The sequence below is a fragment of the Protopterus annectens genome, chromosome 7.part0, assembly GCF_019279795.1.
Source record: "Protopterus annectens isolate FY-2018-M chromosome 7.part0, PAN1.0, whole genome shotgun sequence".
Classification (NCBI taxonomy): Eukaryota; Metazoa; Chordata; order Ceratodontiformes; family Protopteridae; genus Protopterus; species Protopterus annectens.
The window spans coordinates 814,095,923-814,116,607 of NC_056739.1; the positions used below are offsets into that span (position 1 = coordinate 814,095,923).

The 20,685-nt window shown below is 42.7% G+C and overlaps 1 protein-coding gene across 1 annotated transcript in view; it reads left to right on the plus strand.

Moving 5' to 3' along the window:
- LOC122806105 (guanine nucleotide-binding protein G(I)/G(S)/G(T) subunit beta-2-like) overlaps positions 1-20,685 on the plus strand; it is a 318,254-nt gene that overhangs the window by 160,047 nt on the left and 137,522 nt on the right. The window contains exon 4 of the mRNA XM_044076342.1: positions 11,356-11,557. Within this exon, the coding sequence (XP_043932277.1) occupies positions 11,356-11,557 (202 nt within the window). The remainder of the gene's footprint in view (positions 1-11,355; positions 11,558-20,685) is intronic.

The following is a 20,685-nucleotide window of genomic DNA, read 5'->3' on the forward strand; positions in this document are numbered from 1 at the left end:
CAGTATTTTGGCCAGTGGTGATAGAATGGTTATTGGCCTGTAGTTAGAGAGGTCTACTTAGTTACCTCCCTTATGAAGGGGTATGACATGGGAGACCTTCCAGAGAGAGGGGCAATAGGTTTCAGATAGTGAGCGGTTTATGATCGAAATGGGGTACGCAATGGCCTCTGCACTTTTCTGTAGGTGTTCTGGTGGAAGGAGATCAGCTGCTAGGGTTGCGGGCTTTAGCTTGGTGAGTAGTAATTTGATGGTAGAAGTGGATACAGGCTGGAAGTTAAAGGGTAGTTGGGTGGAGATAGATAAGGAATTCTGTGAGGGGTTGATGGGGGGTAGCTGGCTAGCTAGTGACTGGATGGTCTTGGTAAAGAAGGATATTAGCAGTTTCCTCTGGAGTTTTTAGATTGGAATCTGATGGGGTGGGAGTGGTAGTTTGGCCAGGGTGGAGCAGTTTGTTAATGCCTGCCCAGAATTTTTGAGGTTTATTCTGATGTTTGTGCTGGAGGTGTTGGTAATAGTTTTTTTTTGTCCAACAGTGTGGCTTTCTTGGCATCATTCCTTAACTGTTTGAATTTAATATGGTTGATTGGGTCTTTAGAGGTACGCCAATTATCCAATGCTTTGTTTCTTGCCAAGATTTTGGTTCTAGTAGCCTTCGTGAGCCAGGGGGCTGTCTTGGTTTTGGCTCGGAGGGTGCGGATAGGAGCATGGGAGTCTAGGATGGTGAGGAATTTGGAGTTAAAATAGGCTACAGCATCATCCAGTGGAATTTTTTTTTAGGATGGCCCAATCACATGCTTTGTGTTCATTCTGAAAGGTGGTGAGGTTAAAATTCTTGTGGGATCTGATAGTTTTATAGAGAATTTGGTGGTCATTAAATTTGTTTGATGATGTAAGTGAGTAAATGGTCACTTAGGTCATCTGGGAGGGAGCCTACATTATACAGGTCTGGGTGGTTAAGTATCCAGTCTAGGATGCTGCCTTTGTTGTTGGGCTTGTTTAACCTAGTGGGTGTTGAGATGAGTTGGGTATAACCGTAAAGATTTATGTGGGTGGTAGGAGATTCAGTGGAACAGTTGTTCCAGTCTCTGTTAACATCTCCTAACACCATGGTTTCATGGGGGTATTTAAATGAAAGCCATTGTAGAAAGTCTTCTAAGGTATTAGTGTTGTCACCTGGAGGGATGTATATGCAGGCGATGTAAATGGATTTGAGTTTAAGCTGCAGTTTTCAGAGGAGCACCTCAACATTACTGAATTGAGGGGGCTGTTGTGGAACAAGTATGATATCTAGTGTGTTTTTAAACAGGATTGCTACACCTCCTTCTTTCTTAGTGGCACGGTCTAGTCAGAGTATATTGTACCCTGGTGGAATGACTTCACTGTCTCTAGTTCCTGGTTTCAACCAGGTTTCTGAGAGACAAAGTACATCAGGTGAGTAGACTGCCATGAGGGCATGAAGGTTATGGACCTTGTTAATACTCCTGATGTTTAGATGACATGTCAGGAGTGAGTTTTTGGACCTAGTATTTGGACAGAAGTTGCTGATAGTGTTGGGTGGAGGGTTTGTGGGAATGGTGGGTCCTGGATTAGGGTGAATGTCACCATCCCTCATCAGACAGAGTTGGACAGTTATGGCGATTTTTAAGGCTTTACTAAGTATTTTTTAATATCTGGTTTTGGGGGAGATAGACCATGACCTAGTTAGTTGGTGTATGTTACAGGTGGAAAGGACAGGTTTTTGAGGTAAGTTAAGGGTTGATCAGCTATGTTTAGGTTAGGAGCTGTGATAGTTTGGTTTTGAGGGTGGTAAAAGCCAAGGTATGGTTGACATTCATAGATATTGAGGAGGTAGAGGGTAAGGAGTAGTGCTGAAAGAAGCATATTTGGTCTCATTCTGAATAGTTAGTGTTGGAATTGGTGCTAGAGTAAGGGTTGGGAAACCGGAGGAGGGGCTAGGGAGAGGGAAGATTAGAATTAAGGGTTGTCTGGGATAGGTTGAGGATGAGAGAGGAGTGGTTTAATGGGTTTAAATCCAGCAGTAGTAGGGGTGGGTGGGATTAGGGGGCAGGGTGGGGTGTGAAGCAAGCCCGAGCATAGTGAGGGCGAGCAAAGCAGGGCTTAGCCCCAACCACGAGGTTCCAATGGATGAGTATAATACCTTAGGTAAGTATACAGAGTTTGAGTGTATGATACACTTTGCCAAATTTCTTTATTAATTGCCTTTTAGCCAAGATACTTTCTATCTAGTTTAAGGCAAGGCTTATGTTAGGGTTAAATTCAGCTATTAGAATGCCATTTGCCTTAGCTCGTTTATTTTTAAACTGAAATGTGTTGCCGCTCTTTAAGCTGTTTACTAGGTTGAGGAGGAGGGGAGGTTGAATTAGAGTCAATTTAACATGGGTATCGCACAGTGCTATGGACCCAGTTTGGCTCACAATATTATAATATATACTAGTAAAGGCTGTGTTATATGAACCTTGTCAGGTTTTCCAAGTCCGTGGGACAGGGGAGGAGATAGTTCAGGTAGGTTACCGCTGGGGCTATCCTTTTCACCCTGCAAGACTTTCAGTACGAGGGCAGGTCAGAGGCCTAGTACCTGGTGGTGAACAATGCAAGAAAATTGAGTATGCTTGGAGCAGGCACCCTAGGTAGCAAGATATTTAACAGATATGACTAAATTAATGAGGTGGAGCCTTCTGTTCTGCTTCAGATCAAACACACTCTTGTTTAATACCACTGTAAGAACAGGTAGTTTTCTTTAGCCACAGTTTATAGATTATTACAGAGTGATTAGCTTGGCAACAGTAACACTGTTTTAAATTTAGTAACATTGTTATCAACTTGATGTTTAAGTACATAGAAAACTGCTAAAAACACTATGAGACTACAAATGCTCAGACAACTTAATATTATGAATGCGCTAGATATCTTTAGTGACTACTAGTAAGTAGACAGAGATATACAGCGTGGTAGTACTTGCCTTACTTTTGGATTTACTATTTGGATTTTTTGGCAGTACTTTTAGTGGCAGGAGTCCTTCACTTTTTCTTTGCTTGCTGTTGTTTTATTGGACTCCAGACACTCATGGCTGACCCAGCAGACTGAGTATGTCGAACTTGGCTATGTACCACACAGGTATCTCAAAACCATGAGTAGTAAATCTTTTTTGCTACAAAATCCACTGTTGGACATGGGACTTCCACTCCTCTCTGATGCTACACAAGAGAGGCAAAGAGGTGAAACTGAATTTACCATGTCACTGACATCTTTGCAAGATACATTAATGAAATTAAAACGCCTACAATGGCACAGATTTTATTTTGAAGCTTGTCTTAAGAACAATATTGTGCCAAGAGGCTTACATGTTTTATGCATACCAACACAAGGGGAACACTATCCCTAGTTGCTGGCAGCATACTAGTAAATCATACATGAATTTACTTATTTCCTTTTTTCAACCTGAAGAGGATGCACTGTTAAAGCTGAAGACCTACGTATTTAACTGGAAAGAGACTGTAAAACTGAATATCATAAGAATAGAGTTATGGACATATTGTGTAGCTGCTAACTATGATTTAAAACTTCACCAAGTTAAGTTAAAGAAACTACAACGCGATTACCGCAATTTTTCATCAGGTAACCTCTTTGTTTGGTGTCGCCCTCAAGAAAGAGCATGGAATGCTTCAAATGATGTAGCAGCCACACCTGCACCCAATCAACAGCATGAAAGGAATGCTCAGACTTTGTAAACTTAAAGCAGCCCAACACTCTTCATGTACAGGGGCCTGTCTTGTTTAGTACAGAAAATAATGAAACCGCATCTACCAGTGTCACTGAGACCGTGACTGAAGGAAAAACATTTGTGGACATTAATTTGGGCACTACAGCTGGCCAAATGGATGAGTCTCGAAGCGACAGGCTGGACTTTTCCACAATGGGAGCCAAACTAAAACTCTCAAGATGCCTGCATCTGTTATTGCACCTACTTCCTTCTCTCCCTCTTCTTCTTTTTTCACATTACCAGCACCGGTGAAGAAGAAGAATTCTCTGAAGAAGAGCTTTTCACATCGGATGGACAAGGACTACAAGAGACGACGGACCTCCAATTGACTGTTGATGCATGCAACATTTGCAATGTTCATAATACTTCAGGTATTTCTTTTTCTGAATTACAACTATCAATGTTAAGCAAGGGTTTAAATTTTGTACCGAGTACAGGGACAGATTTTTGTACTCTAATACCTGACCTGCTATACTTTGCACGGAATGTAATGTTGAAGCAAATGTTTAATGATACTAATAGTGTTCAAACACCTCATGCATTAAAGCAACCTAGCACTTTTTCACCTACTTTAAATCCTACACTGTTTGCTAAGTCATGCAGAAAGGGCACAGCAACTTCTGATTCTTCCTTATTTAGGTTAATATCTAGAATATCTTGAGGCAGTTTCTTGGTCATCTGTTTATATGGTCTCAGAACATTGCAAATTGGAGATAGCTTTCAGGGCTGGGGCAGTGTTTGCATTTGCTGCCCCGGAGGAAATGTCCTCTTTCCTTTGTGGTAAACCATTCCCCTACTCTCTGTGTTGGAGTAAGGATCTGCAGGAGTCTTCCCTTCAGTGATGGTAGCAACAGAGTTCCACACAAACAACATAGTATACTTATGTAGGCAATTTTAATGTAATAGTGTGTGTTCACTTATCACTTTTACAGTCCTGTTTCCCTTAACCTCCCTCCCACCCCCCAGGGCTGGGTAGTCTGGGCCAAAGCGGGCACTCAGTCTTCCCCCTTCTGTTCACTGTGTTGTTGTACAGGTCACCAAAGAGGGTTAGAGTTCATCAGAGCTCAGGCCACTGCCTGTGGGATTTTAGGTCTTAAGGACCGAAATTTAAGCTGGCCTTAGGATCATGGGAAGTTACTAGGCTATTTGCCCTGAGGCCCTTATAAGCCTAGCCAAGAGTTTTGTCCATGTATAGACAAATCAGCACCCGATGTCCCTCGGCTCCGAGTCGGCCGCTTTCCAAGCTGAAACTCTCAGAGAAGCTAGAGACCTAGTGGATATCCCATGATTCCCTGCTGTAACTCCCCAGATCTAGCAAGCTGCAACGCAGGAAACCAGCAGGGACATGGGTGGATTCCCAGGGATGTATTTTCTATTTCCCATCCAGTTTGTGCTTCAAAAGAGGTAAAAAAAAGGTACTCTGCTTGACGTGGAGAGGGAGTCTTTTCCACAGATGGGGAGTCTCTGGGACACATCTGTCCCGCCAACGAGTCTTATTGATGTTACAGACCACGTTGAGACCATGTGTGTGGGTTACTGGAGTGGAGCTTGACTTGCGGATATGCAGCATTCCAGTCAAAGCAGGGTCCGAGATCGCCTTGTATGCCAAACGGAGATCACTTCTGAGTCTGTATGAAACAGAATAAAGAGATGGGGATTTTAGTCTGGAAATGATAGATATTTGAGGCAGTGGATTCGCCTGGTGAGGATTCTATGTGGTCTCTTCAGCTGCTGCATGTGCTTGGTGAGGTACATGCTAAATGGGGCATTGTAGTCAATAATGGGCCTTATAAGGGAAGAATGCAGGGATGTTATGACCTCCTTGTCCCTGGATGAAATATCCTTACTTATGAGGTGGACTATGTAGAAAGCTTTTCCATACAGTGGAAGCAACATGGTGGTCAAAAGTCTGGTTACTATCAATCTGGGTGCCCAAATCCCTCACGACTGACTGCGTGCTTAGGACATTATTAATGCGATAATTTGTGGGGACGTCACTTTCCCCAAAGGGGATGATGATGATGATGATGCATTTTTTGTGTTCAGCTTGAGGCCATGTTTCTAGCACCAGTTATTTGTTTGGGTGAGACCCTCTTGGAGGATGTCCACATCACTAGGGGAATTTATGACGGCGCCCAGCTTGCAGTCATCTGCTCTTTGTCCTTATCTCAGTACGGTCAAGAAAGGACTGAAGATAACCTAGGTGGGCACTTCTATACCAGGTGTGTGAAGATATACAAGAAAAATTGACTTCCGTATGGACATGGGGAAAAAAGCATCTGAATCTGAAAGTCAGGCTGGGTGTCAAACTTCAGTCTGTGGTTGAGTTTCATTGCAGCGATAATTGACTGTGGTCACTGTTGCAGTCATCTATTTTGGGAAGTTGCCACACACATAAACTGTTCATTTTACATTAATGTTCATGATAATGTGTAAAATCAGGAGTTGTATTCTTGCAAGATATTCAAGGTGAGGGGAGAAACTGACAGGTGATTGTGCAGATGTATTTTAAATACATTGCCTGTAAACGTCATTAGTTGTATCCAGTAAATATGGTCAGAGATTCAATAAATCCTGTTGTAGGGGGTAGTAAGGCTGTGATGATGCTGGTCTTCATTGCTGTACCAAGTAAAATGTGTCAGTGCTGCTCTTTGTCACTGATACCAGGAGGTTACATTGCATTGAACATAGTACAGGTGTGGAAGCAATCATAACATTAGTTGTTTTAGTAGATTAATGTTGCTGTAATAGATTACTGTTGCAATAGCCTCCCTTCCCTCCAGCCCCCTTCTTTGTTTGCATTTTCATTTATGTTGCCAGGATATGTATGGTTATTCAACTTTTTTGTACGTAGTTTACTGTGTGATTTGTTTCCTTGCATTGTTCTGTCAGGCTAGGCTGAATATGCTCCAAAGCTTTTTACATTCCATGTGTCTTTATGTGGAGCTCCAGACAGAGTCCCTTTTGCTTTGTAAGCTGCATAGTCATAGGTGGTAGAGTACATATGGATTAGACTACTGCAGTAGTGATCTTATCAGAAGATGTACTTGTTATGGTAATGTGTACCATCACAACTGTACTTCTGAAATGTTGAAAACATGTCTGGAATTTTTACAAGACCGAACTGTTAGTCTTTCTTGCAGATTCCAAAATGTGAATTTTGTGTGTGAAAAAAAAGAAGTTATGTACTTACCATAACGTTCCATGTGAGTTGTACAATCTCGCCTTTTTGTTCTTACAAACGGGTTCGGAGCCGATCCCTCGGCTCAGAGTCTGCCGCTTTCCAAGCTGAAACTCTCAGAGAAGCTCGAGACCTAGTGGATATCCCATGATTCCCTGCTGTAACTCCCCAGATCTAGCAAGCTGCAACGCAGGAAACCAAGGAAAGGTAACAACCCCCCTGAATCGTTATTTCCAGCATAAAACAGGAATAGAGAAAGGAGGCAACCTGCCCAAGGATAGGCTGATCTAAAAAAGACCAAACTGACCTCCCAGCTAAGGCAACCATCACTCTCCACAGAGGGGGGGGCGGAGGGAGAGAGTGTAAGAACAAAAAGGCGAGATGTACAACTCGCATGGAACATTATGGTAAGTACATAACTTCTTTATGTGAAGTTGTACTATCTCGCCGTTTTGTTCGTACAAACGGGTAGCATCCCAAGCAACCCTAATCCTGGGTGGCTCACGGGAGAACATTCCTGAGCACAGTAGAACCAAAGGAGGCCCTGTCCCTGGAAGCCCTGTCCACTTTATAGTGAGTGATGAACGTGTGAGGCTTAGACCATGTGGCAGCTGCACAGATGACATCTAAAGGCAAACGGGCAGCATACGCCAAGGATGTAGACACCGCCCGGGTAGAATGGGCTTTAACGTCAGAGGACAATGACTGATTGGTAGATGCGTAAACAAATTTGATAGTTAGCCAGCCATCTGGATAAAGTGTTTTTTGAAACTGTCCTGTTATCAACGAACGAAACAAACAGCTGTTCAGTCTGTCTGAAATCCTTTGTATGGTCAAGGTAGAACCTTAGCTGCCAGTGCACGTCAAGCTTATGCAACATATATTCTAGTTTGTTGGTGTGATGTCTGAAGAAGGTAGGAAGTTCGATGGATTGATTTATGTTGCTCTCTGAGCACACTTTTGGAAGGAAAGTGGGGTTAGTCCTAAGAGAAACTCTGTCTGGGTGAAAAATTAAATATGGCGGTCTGGAGGACAATGCCTGCAGTTCAGACACGCTACTTGCGGAAGTAATGGCTACCAAGAAAATAGTCTTCCACGAAAGGAATTTCAGATGGCATGAAGAGGCTGGTTCGAACGGGGAAAGCATCAATTGTGATAATATGACATTTAAATTCCAGGGAGAAATAGGGTGCCTAACCGGTGGTCTGAGGTGATGGGTTCCTTTTAGAAACGCTTTACAAAGCCTATGCGCCATAATGTTAGATCCATCACATCCTACATGAAAGTTTGAGATAGCAGCCAATTGTACTCTTATGGTGGCAGCTTAACTACTTGAAAAAACACTCCATAGCACACTTGACTAAACTATGTATATATAAATGTAATGACAGAGCCCTGTCAACTACTGAGGAGACAAACTCCAACTACTAAATTACTATAAGAAAATCTACTTTACAAAACTAACTAACTTAACACTATCGAAAAAAGGATAAAATCTTAAACTACAAAAAATATTTAAATAAGAAAAGTTTTCACTGGCCCGAGCTTCACTCTTGAGAGCTTGTGATCGTTGCAACGGCAAACTAGATCTGGGGAGTTACAGCAGGGAATCATGGGATATCCACTAGGTCTCGAGCTTCTCTGAGAGTTTCAGCTTGGAAAGCGGCCGACTCGGAGCCGAGGGATCGGCTCCAAACCCGTTTGTAAGAACAAAACGGCGAGATAGTACAACTTCACATCTATCTTTAATTGTGTGGGTGGGTATAATATTGATGCATCAAGTTTGCTTATACTGACTATCTTTGTAAAGAAGAGTTCTAGATGGACCACTGTTTGTATGTTAATGACATTTACTTGTTCAGTAGTTGTTTAATCTGATAATAGCATAGATGGTAAGAAGCTGTGTATGTGTTAGCTGATGGGATGTTTCTAACCGAATAGGCTTTTGCATGTCCTGCTAACTTAGGAGCTTTGTTATAGTATTGTTCAGGTTTCGATTTTTGTGATGTCTGATGGCTAGTAAGGATGGGAGTGCCATAAAGAAGTGTGGGTTAAGAGATAAGGTTGGTCAGGTGTAGTGTTGTGTTGGTGAGAGTGTTTTCGAATCTATAAAGAATCCCTAGTTTTTGCTGAGTTTTCCTTTGCAGTTTTGTATATGCAGGTCGAATTTAAGATAACCATAGGTTGTATTATCAAGAGAGATTGACTTTTAAATTTTATTTTTTTATGGGAGAGGGATTGGGGGGGTTGTAGTTACAAAGCTATCTTTCAGTTGCTGTTATAGCTTCCTCTATTTTTTTTGGTGGTGTGCCACATTCAGATGTAAAAGTGTGGAGTTGTCTGTGTGCTTTATTAGGAAGGCCTGTTGTGTGGAGGGTATTGGTGAGAATGTTAAAGAGGAGGGGACCAAGGATAGAGCCTTGTAGTACAACACTGATGACTGTGAAGAGTGCCATTTTATGCAGCCGGCTGATATTTTAAGGTATTCACTTGGAAGGTCATTTACTGAATGGTTTGAATTTGAATAGTTTATATAGGACGTGGACACAAGTTTTAAGGTGAAAGTGGATGTGGTGATATGTGGCTGATGAGCAGGGTTAGGTTTAGATGTTGGGGAATCCGTGGTTAGAGATGCAATGCTATCAGTGAAATAAGAGTTGAATTTAGCCAGGCAGTACTTCCGCTTCACCCTTGAAGTGGTGTTTCCTTGTTAATGTTTCCTTGTTAACAAATAGATCAAATAAAATTTAGTTCACAAAATCTTACAGCTATGAAAATAGTTTTGGTTTATTGAGTCAATTGTAGCTGACCAGGGTGCTGCTTTTAGAACAGAATGCCCAACTACTCAAATGGCAACCCATTTTTTCAGGTGAATTTGGCATTGTTGGAGTGGAATTGTGTAGATTGACTGTTTTGGGAGGGTGTGGATTAGTTTCATTGTTGGGTGATAGGCAGAGAGATATAGGGGCACTGACGTTTAAACGGGAAAACTTCTTTACCTAATAATGTTACTGTAAGTTGTGTTTATTTAGGAAGGACAGTCTGTCTGCTTCATTACAGTAAAGGTTGAAGTTCTCCCCTCTTTGATATTGGCCTCTAAATGCTTTGTGCGGGGAACTAGCAAGGAGTTGTCTCGCATGTCGGGTCATAGGATGGTGGCAGTGGTTGTGATTATTATTTTGTGTCAAACAGCCTGAGCACAAAGAGAGAGAGAGGAAAAAACTGTTGCCATTTTAAAACATAATGCTTGATTTGTGCTGAAATAACTTTTACTGAAAATAAAATATTTAATGGTGATTGCTGGCTAGGCATTCAGCACAGAAGCATGGTGGTGATCTGCAGGACAAGTACATTCAGATTTTGGTTTTAGATGCAGCTTGTGAAGTAACCTTCTACCCTTCCAAGTTGATGGAGTCTTTGTCCTTGACATTGCTTGCTTCCTACCTTTTCTATCTACTTTAACTTAAAAAAAAAAAAAAAAAAAAAAAAAAAAAGACTGTACTTACTGTCTGCCACCCAGGAACCCTGATTAAGCTGTTGAGCTATGTCCACTGTTATTTCCCAAGTGCCTTGTAGCTCCAGTTTTATTTTTGTTTGTTTATTTTGGGAGGGGAGAAGCAAGTCATTAAACTTTGCAGCAGACTCTGGCAGTAGTATCTTGCAGTTTAAATGGTAAAAAGGTATTTCCTGGCAGGTGTGGTAGTTGTCTGTCTTGTAGAAACCTCTGCGACTTTCCTGAACTGATGATGTATTTGGACTGATTTTGAAGTTTTTTTTTTTTTTTCAATCCCTAGACTTAGCCCAGTAGGTATGTGATAAAAGGCATTGACTTACCAAATGCTTATGTTGTAGTGTTTTTTGTAAGGAAACATCCATCAACAATTTGTGCTGTATTACAATGAAAATTTTTGTATGAGTCTTATTTGCAGCTTTTAGGATGCAGAATTGTAATTATTGTATTCAACAGCTGATCTTCTTACACTGTGTAGCTTGCATCTACATGTCTTGCTGTGCTGCGAAGACTGCCCAAGATGTTTGTGCTGACACTTACTTGACCACTTCAGACTGGTTGACTGAGCTATGGCTTTTGCAAAGAAAATATTTAAGAGCCCTGTCAAGATAAAAAAACTCCATGGATTTTTATTTCTTTATTAAAACACAATAGTATAGTATACACTTTCATCTTCGAGTAATGAGAAGCAAAAGTTTCTGTCTTGACAGCATTGTTCTGCAGAAGACTTTAGTAGTATATTTACACTGAACTTGGTAATGCTAATTTTTATGAATTTCTGCAAAAAAGACAGTGCAGATTAATGTGCATATGTTTGGTTTGATTTTCATTTTGTCTGTTTTCTTTGCTTCTGATTTTAACCGTTGACCGTTTATTTTGTAGTGCGTTGTGGGATATTGAGACAGGCCAGCAAACCACTACTTTCACAGGACACAGTGGTGATGTTATGAGTCTTTCTCTTTCCCCTGATATGAGGACCTTTATTTCAGGGGCTTGTGATGCCTCTATTAAACTCTGGGATATCCGAGACAGCATGTGTCGGCAGACCTTTACTGGCCATGAGTCGGACATCAATGCTGTGTGTGTAAGTAACCCACAAGTCTTGTTTGGTCATGGTATATGTATTTCAGATGATATGCAAATATGGCAAAAGTTTTAAGCACTGAAAATGCCTGTTAATTCTTAAGACTTCATAGAATATGACATTGGGTAGTGGGCTACTTGTTTCAAAAGAGGCCATTGTAGATGAGCTGAGAATGTTGCACTATATTGTAACTGAAATCTATTAAATTTCAAAAGGTGATACAGCATTTGCCTAGAGACTTCCTATTAGGTGAGCAAACACGTGTGTGTGTGTGTGTGTGTGTGTGTGTGTGTGTGTGTGTGTGTATGTTTGTGCGCATGTATGTGCATGCATGAAGAAGGTGGCCACACTCTCTGGCAGCAATTTGATGCTGCACTGATGTCCTTTATCACCTGGCACTGGGTTTGAGTGAGGTTGAGCCCTGGACTGGCTGTGGTGAGTTTGGTAGTGATCTATGTTTAACCGTCGAATAACATTTGCATTGAACCATATCCGTGGAACGTTTGTTCGGCGACCGTTCATTTTTTTTTTTTTGCCAGGGAAAGTAACTAGTTAGCCAACACTTCCCCGTGTCACATAACAGTATTTTAAATCTACCCTGGTGGGGAGTCTTCACCCCCCCCACACCCCCCCTAAGTGTATATACCAACTTCAAGACTGCACTACAGTGGTGAAAAGGGCAGACAGGGAAGTGTTGGCAGATTACTTTTCCGTTTGCTGAAATGAACATTCGCTGAATGAACTTTCAATGGATAGGATTCAATGTTTAGCCATGTGATGCAAATTTTATTCAGTTAAGCATAGACCTGTTTAGTAGATCCCTAGAAAGAGGCAAGGAACTGGTGGCAACTGATGGAAAGGTGAAGGAAGGGAAAAAAATAAAGAAAAAATAATTCTATGAGGTTGAATATGTGCCGTTTTTCCCCTAGCCATAATGTGTGTGTATGTGTATCCAAACATAGCCATTATTGGCTTATCTATTTAATCCAGTTCAGGACTGCAGGGGGACTGTCTCTGAATTATTTGGGCACAAGGTATGGAAACTAATGCTGGATGTTCAGACAGTCACACACAAGGGCATTTTGGAGGATCACCACTTCAGTGCACCATCAGTTTTGAATGTGGGAGGAATGTAAAGCACCCAGCAAAAAAGTACTTGGATTGATGGAGGGATGTGCAGATGCTATGCAAAATAAGATTATGGGGTTTACAAGGCAAAGTGAGTCAACAGACCATTTGCACTTTTTCGATATCCACTCTTAGGATGTACCTCACACTTCCAGGTCTAAATGTGTCTTGGCAGGGGTGAAGTTGTGCATACCCATCCAATCATCCAGGTTCTTGAAAGATGATGTTACTATGCTCAACATCAGAGAAGAGGTAACCTTTTGGGTAATAAATTTCTTTCCCATGTGTTTTATTTATGTGGTGATGGAGATTTCAAAACCTTAGTTTGAGTTTTTATGCAGCTGTTTCTTATGGAGGTATAGGAGATCCAGTGGGGGGGGGTGGGGTTTTTGGAATGGAGTTCAAGACGTGTAGTTCTCCTTGTAGGAGCTTACAGGGCTTCAAGCCTGTTTTGGTAGCTGAGAGTTTTTAGATGGATTTTCTTTTGTTGTGAACCTTTCTGGCCTTCCTAGCTACATAATGTTTGGCTAGGTACATACCAAAAGGGGCATTGTACTCTGTATCTGCTGTAATTAATAGTGACTACAAATGGATGTTGAATTCTTTTGACCTGAGTGAGATGCCGTTAGAAATTATTTAGGATATGTCTATAAAAGGGTTTCCTAACTACTTTTGCTATGTGGTTTTCGAAGGAGAGGAAGTTGTCTGGTCAGGTGCCAAGAATCCCCGATTACTATGTTGATTTGAAGTAGGGTACTAGATATTCTGTCATTTGTTAAATGAGGGTTGTTTACAAATTTGACAATACTGCACATTCCTGTATTCAGTTACACTCTTTTCTTGCTGTTTATTGTTGGTTGGTAGAATTTAGATGTTCATAGTACTCAGTGTTGCAGTCCTCCCTTTTTGGACGTCCTGCAGTCAGTTAGCCCATGGCCGGCCTTTCTTCATTGGTTATGCTTTCCCAGACCTTTGTCTGATGCGCCATTATCAAAGTGTAAGGATGACAGTGGTGTAAAGTGGGCATCATCCAAAGCCATCTTCAGATCTTTCTTGTCATGCAGTGTGCAGCATAACCATGTGTGTTCAGTACGTCAGTTGACCTACTTCTAGTAGCCAGATAAGTACTTCCAGGAGCTTGCATCCAAAAAAAAGAGGGGAGAATGCTTTATTCCAGGCTGCAGTAGCATCTTCAAAAGCTGATGGAAACCTCCTGCCAAAGAAAAAACATGCCAGGAGGAGAAGCATTGAGACCGAGGTGACATGGGTTTTCCCTAGTTCTGTAGATGTCACATGCAGAGTGATGCTTTCAGAGCACCAGCCTGTGGAGTTGGTTGCAGACATGGTCTCTGGTGTGAGCTGTACACAAGCATCAGTGCTGTTGGTTTCCCGCACATTCTCCTGAACAAGAGTATCTGACATATGCCGTCTGTTGCCTTGGAGGCTAGAATTATGATTCAGAAGGGGAAGATGGAGTCCACAGAATCGCTGTTCATAAAGAGGTACTCAGTGACTGCATCGAGATTTTGGCCCCTTGCCTGTGGCCAAAGAACTCCAGCATGACTGTTGCCAGATCCATGAGGTACAAAGTACTAAAGCATAAATCAGTGGCCTTCCTTTCGTCAGGCTGTACCTCTTCACAGGCTACTTCTCTCTCTTGTCCAGCTGGCCAAGACCTTCATGTTCTAGGACATTCATAAGGTGTCTGGAGCCTGTCAGAAAAGAGCAAGGTGGGACCATCCACAGGAGGACTCTTCCCATGACTCAGAAAAAGGTAGGATCTGCCACACACATGCCAGTTTATCTGCTGAAGCGTACATGTCTGATATTGAAGATGCCCCATCTGTCCTGTACCCCTGCAGCAGAGGAGTTCTCTGGAGATGCATTTTATAAGATAAGTCATGCTCTTCAGTGGGGAAGCTGAGTATTCTGAAGTTCTGCAAAGCTACAATGCTAATATGGGCTTCCCTCAAGACCTCAGATGTCCATAAAGATGTGTTCAGTAATGCATCTGTGGAGCCTGCCTCCATTCTGTCTGCTCTAGGAAGCCTGGCTGTTTCTGCAGAGTGAACAATTCTCCTGCATGTCACTTAGGAGGAGCCCATTGGCTGATTCTGATATGACGTCTGTCCCTGAATCCCAGCAAAGGAAAAGTCTTGGCATCAACCAGGAACCGTATTCCCAGTGAGATGGAGAGCAAAGAGCTCAGCAGGTTTGGGGAAGAAATTTTAGATCTCTGCTGCCCTTTCCTTCAGAGCCATAAACTCAGTCCCACATAATTTCCTGCCAACTATCACTGCTGGAGAATAATCCCTTCTACCTTAACCTTCATAAAGACAAAGATCTGAAACAAGGTAGTGATGCTCTTTTTTTTTTTTTTCCTTGTTACCAGACACTTGAAGGATTGTTGCTATGATTCTGTGGACACATCACACAGACAGCAGCTACCGGGCCTGTGATGCTGAGATGTGCCTGGTTGAAGACCATGCTTTTAGTTCTTAAATGCTCCAGTTAATAAGGATCGCCTTTCTGGGTCCCCTGCTTAGGAACATTACACAAAAAAATGGAGAAGGGGAAGTTTACACTGTCTTTTAATGTTTCTCTTAAAGGCCCAACCTTTAAGATACAGGAGGAATTTTCCAACAAACTCTTGGCTTTCTCACCCTAAAGACGGCAGTGCTAGGGCTGAAAAAAGAAGGTGAAGTCTAGTAGAGTGGCAAGCTAATCCCAGAGACGCAGAACATGGGCCTCCAGGGCTGAGACATCTAGAGGGATCAACCATGACTAAGCCAGCTAACTTGTATTCCTTCTCAGCAGAATGTTTGCAAGTAGTTTTACCAGAACTCAACCAGACCCATACAAATAAATGCTAATCAGGAATGTTTCTATATCTGACCAGGTTGTGGGGTGTGACAGAAATGGACCTGTTTGCATCCCACTTGAACAAGCAACAGTGAACATTTTATCAGAGTAGCAACTCCAAAAGTTTAGGATGCCTTTTTTCTGAATTTGACAGGTCTATACCTTAATGCTTTTCCTCCATTTTCCATGATCCCCAAGATGCTGCTAAAAATAAAAGTGAAAAAACAGATGTAATTCTGATAGTACCTTTCTGAACAAGACAACACTGGATGTTCATCGTGTTTCACTGTTGCAGTCATTACTCTTGGGCCCTGCTGGCAGGCTACCCTCAGTCGGCCAGAATTCCAAAGTCTAGGTTCGGCGTCGGTTGCTGTCGCCTCTTCCCTGGCGTCAGTGCACCAGGGGGTATAAAAGATGCAGCCGCCGCCGTTTTCTTCAGTCTTTCTTGCCGCGCGGTGCCCGAAGCAAAAGCAGTTCGCAAGTGCCGGTCAGCCGACTCCTGAGATTTTCGAATCCGAATTTCAGAACCGAAGTCTTCATTAAAGCTAAGTACCCCGTTGGGGAAACTTTTTTCTTGCTCCAGACTGATGTCAGACAAAGTTAACAATTATATTTCTTGTGGGAAGCAATTACCTCAAGGATTTTCACTCTTACTGTATTCCTTGCGTAGGCCCTAATCACAACGTTGCTAGCTGTCGGTTTTGTGCTAGATTTAACCATCGCACTGTCAAGCGTCTGTTTGATTTTGCATTTCATTACTTTGGCCGAAGATTTAATTATATAATGCCGTCGGACCAGCCGACAACCGGAGTTTACAAAAAACACAAGGACATGGAAAAGGATAGGCATCTGAGGTCCAAAACCGACAACGAGGCCTCTTCTAGGCCAGTCGCCGGTTCTCAGGGAGGTGCTTTCGCAGCCCCTGGCACCCGCTACAGACTCCCACGTGGAGCCGACTGGGCCTCTGGATACTCAAGGTATTGGACATTCGGAAATCATTCCCTCAGATGGGTCCGGAGCCACTGAGCAGGCATCGGCTTCTGAGGGTGTCTTCAGTCCTACGCAACTATATATTAAGCCATCTTCAGCTTCAAAGACTAAAGCAGCTCTAAAGACAAAGAAACAAGTACAGCATTCTCCTACTCAGACTTCCATGCCTAAAAAACAGATGCTCAAAATGGCCGAAGACCTAATTACTTTGATCAGGGGCTCCCATCCCCCTCCTGATAAGAGGCCTAGCAAGAGACAGAGTATGATTCTTCTGATCAGGTTTCTATTTCCTCTGATTCCTCTTCTGAACAGGATTACTCCATGCTTCCCTATGAGGATTCTGATGCTGAAGAATCCATTCCTTCAGCCTCTCCTGAGGATTATTCTTTTGGGGAAACCCTGCATACTATGAGGGAGCATTTTCCACTGGGAGAGCCAAGATTGCTCTGAATCTAAGAAAAGGCTCAGAGACTTTCTGCTTCTTCCTCAGCACAGACCCCTTGCTATTCCACCTGTTCTGGACATTGTGGGGCCGCTGTTACAGGTTTTGTTATTAGAAGGCATGCTTGGTTAAAAGAAAAGAATCTGCCTGATCATGTTAAAGCAAAATTATTAGATGCACCATTACAGCATGATACTTTGTTTGGTACTAAAGCAGAAGAGGTGTTGTAAAAAATGGAGGATAAAGCAAAATCCATGCAGACAGTCAAGGATTTCTTACAGGTACAGCCACCCAGGTTTAGCAGGAACTGGCCTTCTAAAAATTGCACCTTTCCAGTGTCAGAAAGACCACAAGGAGGCAGATTCAGGCATCCCAGAGGTAGAGCTAAGCCCCAAGGCTCATACAGGCCTAAACAGTGGGGGGGTGCTCCTACATCCAAAAGTGGTGAAGACAAATCACAACCTTACAGGAAACAGTCCCAATGACTTTTCTCTACCAGATCCAAGCACTTTTCTTTTGGCAGCCCCCTTAGGGGGAAAACTACCACTTTTTTCATCAAATTGGCAAATGGTTACCCAAGACAAATGGGTCCTGAACATAGTGTCCCAAGGCTACAGGTTCCATTTTCACACCCTACCAAGGTCAAAGGGTATGCCAGACCTGCCACACAATCAATGGGCAGGGGCACAAAAACAAATTACAGCCCTCATGGACATGAGGGCCATTCAGCAAGTACCACAATAAGAGCAGGGGCAAGGATTTTACTCCAGACTTTTCCTAGTACCCAGAAAGGACAAAACCTGGAGACCAATACTGGACCTGTCTATACTGAATACGTTTCTGGAAGTTCCAAAATTCAAGATGTTGACTCTACGGCAGTTATGCTGGGCAAGAAGGCTTGGCTCGTAACTTTGGACCTAAAAGAGGCATAGCTGCATGTCCCAATCAGACAATCTTGCAGAAGACACCTCAGATTCATAGCTAGCTCAATGCATTACCAATTCTCTGCACTGCCCTTTGGCTTATCTACTGCACCCAGGGTCTTCACAAAATGCCTGGCACCAGTAATTGCGTTTTGCAGACAAAAAGGAATTCAAATATATCCCTAGTTGGACGACTGCCTAATTCAAGCAGAGAACAAAGACACTCTTCTAAAGCATCTGGCGTTTGTAAAAAGATTACTAATTGGCCTAGGGTACACAGTAAACGAAAAGAAATCAAAACTAGTGCCCTCACAAAACACAATATTCCTGGGTGCAATACAACTGCCCAGATGGCTTATCTCACGCCAGACAAGCAAAAGCAACTGACTACTTCAAGAAATTGACAACAAAAATTGACAACAAAAACCCACTTAACTGCAAGGAAAATCCTGCAAGCCTTGGGTTTCATGGCATCCTGCATTCTACTAATTCCATATGCCAGACTGCATATGAGGAAACTACAATGGTATTTAAAAAGTGTTTGGACTCAGCATTGCCACAGCCTGGAGACAGTAATTGCACTCATTCCCTGCCTACAACAGGAGTTTCGATGGTGGGCAGAAGCCTGTCACCACGACAAGGGTCTGCCATTCAGTTTACCCACAGCCAGACAGACACTGAAAACGGATGCATCAGATTATGCCTGGGGGGCCCATATGGCAGGAAAATGTATTCAGGGCACATGGCCTGCAAACCAGATGCATCTTCACATCAATCAAAAAGAGATGCTAGCTGTTCAAAATGCCCTGACAGCTTTCAAGGACCTGCTTCATCCAGGACAGTTACTGATAGACAACAACTACGGTCATGTGGTACATAAACAAGCAGGGAGGTACACATTCCTACCCCCTCTGCAGACAAGCAATGACCTTATGGGACACAGCATTGGCTTTTCAAGTTCACCTGCAAGCACAATTCCTGCCAGGAAAAACAAATACTCTGGCAGACAAACTAAGCAGAAACCTCATGGATCCCTACGAATGGAAACTAGATCCACAAGTCTTCAACATGATAAGAAAATGGGGATGCCCAGCATAGATCTATTTGCCTCCCCTCACAACTGCCAATTGCAGAGATTTTGCACAAGGATTTATCACAAGCAAGCATGGAAAGTGGACGCCCTATCATTCATCTGGAAAAATCTATCAGTATATGGTTTTCCCCCACTGCCTCTCCATCCCAGGGTACTCCTAAAGGTCAGACGAAACCAAGAATGATACTGATTGCACCAGACTGTCCACGCTAGCACTGGTACCCAATCCTAAAGAGCTTGTCTCAAGGTCCAGCATGGATATTGCCTCAAACTTCTCACTTGCTGACCCAACAAAACAATCAGATCCTGCACAGCCAACACAGGACCTTAAACCTGGCAGCATGGCGGATAATGTAGCCATTCAGAACACTCCTCTTTCAAAAGCTGTTATGGATGTTATCTTGGAGGCCAGGAGGCCCAGTACCAGAAAATCTTATGCAGAAAAATGGAAGAGATTCTTTGCTTGGAACCAGGAACAAGGCATTGACACGTGTGTACCAAATATCCCTCAGATTTTACAATACCTAACTGAGATGCTGAACAAAGGCCTTTCTTTCTCATTAATTAAGATTCATGCCTCTGCCATTTCAGTCCATTACAATATGGAACCACCTATCTTTTCTCATCCTTTAACAAGGCAGTACCTCAGAGGGGCCAAAAATATTAGACCTCCAAGGAGAGCACCAATTCCGGCCTGGGACTTCAATTATGTTTTGGAAAAACTCACACTGCCTCATTTCGAGCCAGCATCAACAGCAGATATAAAATTCTTATCCTGGAAAACAGCTCTGCTCCTAGCAATAACCTCTGCAAGGCAAGTCTCGGGAGTTACAAGCACTCATGGCTGTGGAACCTTTCATTATTTTTCATCCAGACAGGGTTTCTCTGAGGACAAACCCTACATTTATGCCTAAGGTGTTGTCCAGTGTGGCCCTCAACCAAACCATTCACTTGCCTACCTTTTATCCAAATCCACAGAACAAGGGTGAGAAAATTCTGCATTCTTTGGACTTACACAAGCAGTTACGCTTCTACTTGGACAGAACTAAAGCTTTCAGAAAGACTGAGCAACTTTTAGTGTCTTATGCTGCAGGATCACAAGGAAAGGCGGTCTCAAAACAGACTTATTTCTAAATGGATAGGCCATTACATCCGTTTCTGCTATTTTCATCATGGCAAATCAGTGCCTAAGGGCATTAGGCCTCATTCCACCAGAGCAGCAGCCTTCCTCAGAGGAGTACCAACCAAAGATATCTTAGAGGCTGCAACTTGGAGTTCAGTGCACACCTTCACAAAGCACTACCACTTACCTCTTTACTCTAAGTCCAGAGCAGGCTTTGCCACTGTAGTTCTGCAGGGCCTCCTAGCCTCTCCTAATCCTGTTTAGCCCAGCCACACATCCTCAGCTTTGGGATTCAACCCAAGAGTAATGACTGCAACAGTGAAACACAATGAACATAGTACAGTTGTGTACCTACCATAAATGTAGATGTTCGAGTGTATTCACTGTTGCAGTCCAGGTTACCCACCCACCATCCCCCTTCTCTTTGGGACTAATCTACACTTCTCTATCCTATACAACCTATTTGGTGTACTTGCTTGTAGATGAAAGGAATGTTATTTTTATGCATGTATTTTTTATTGGCATATTTTTCAGCCTACCAATTTGGGAGCACCTGACATCTGGGGC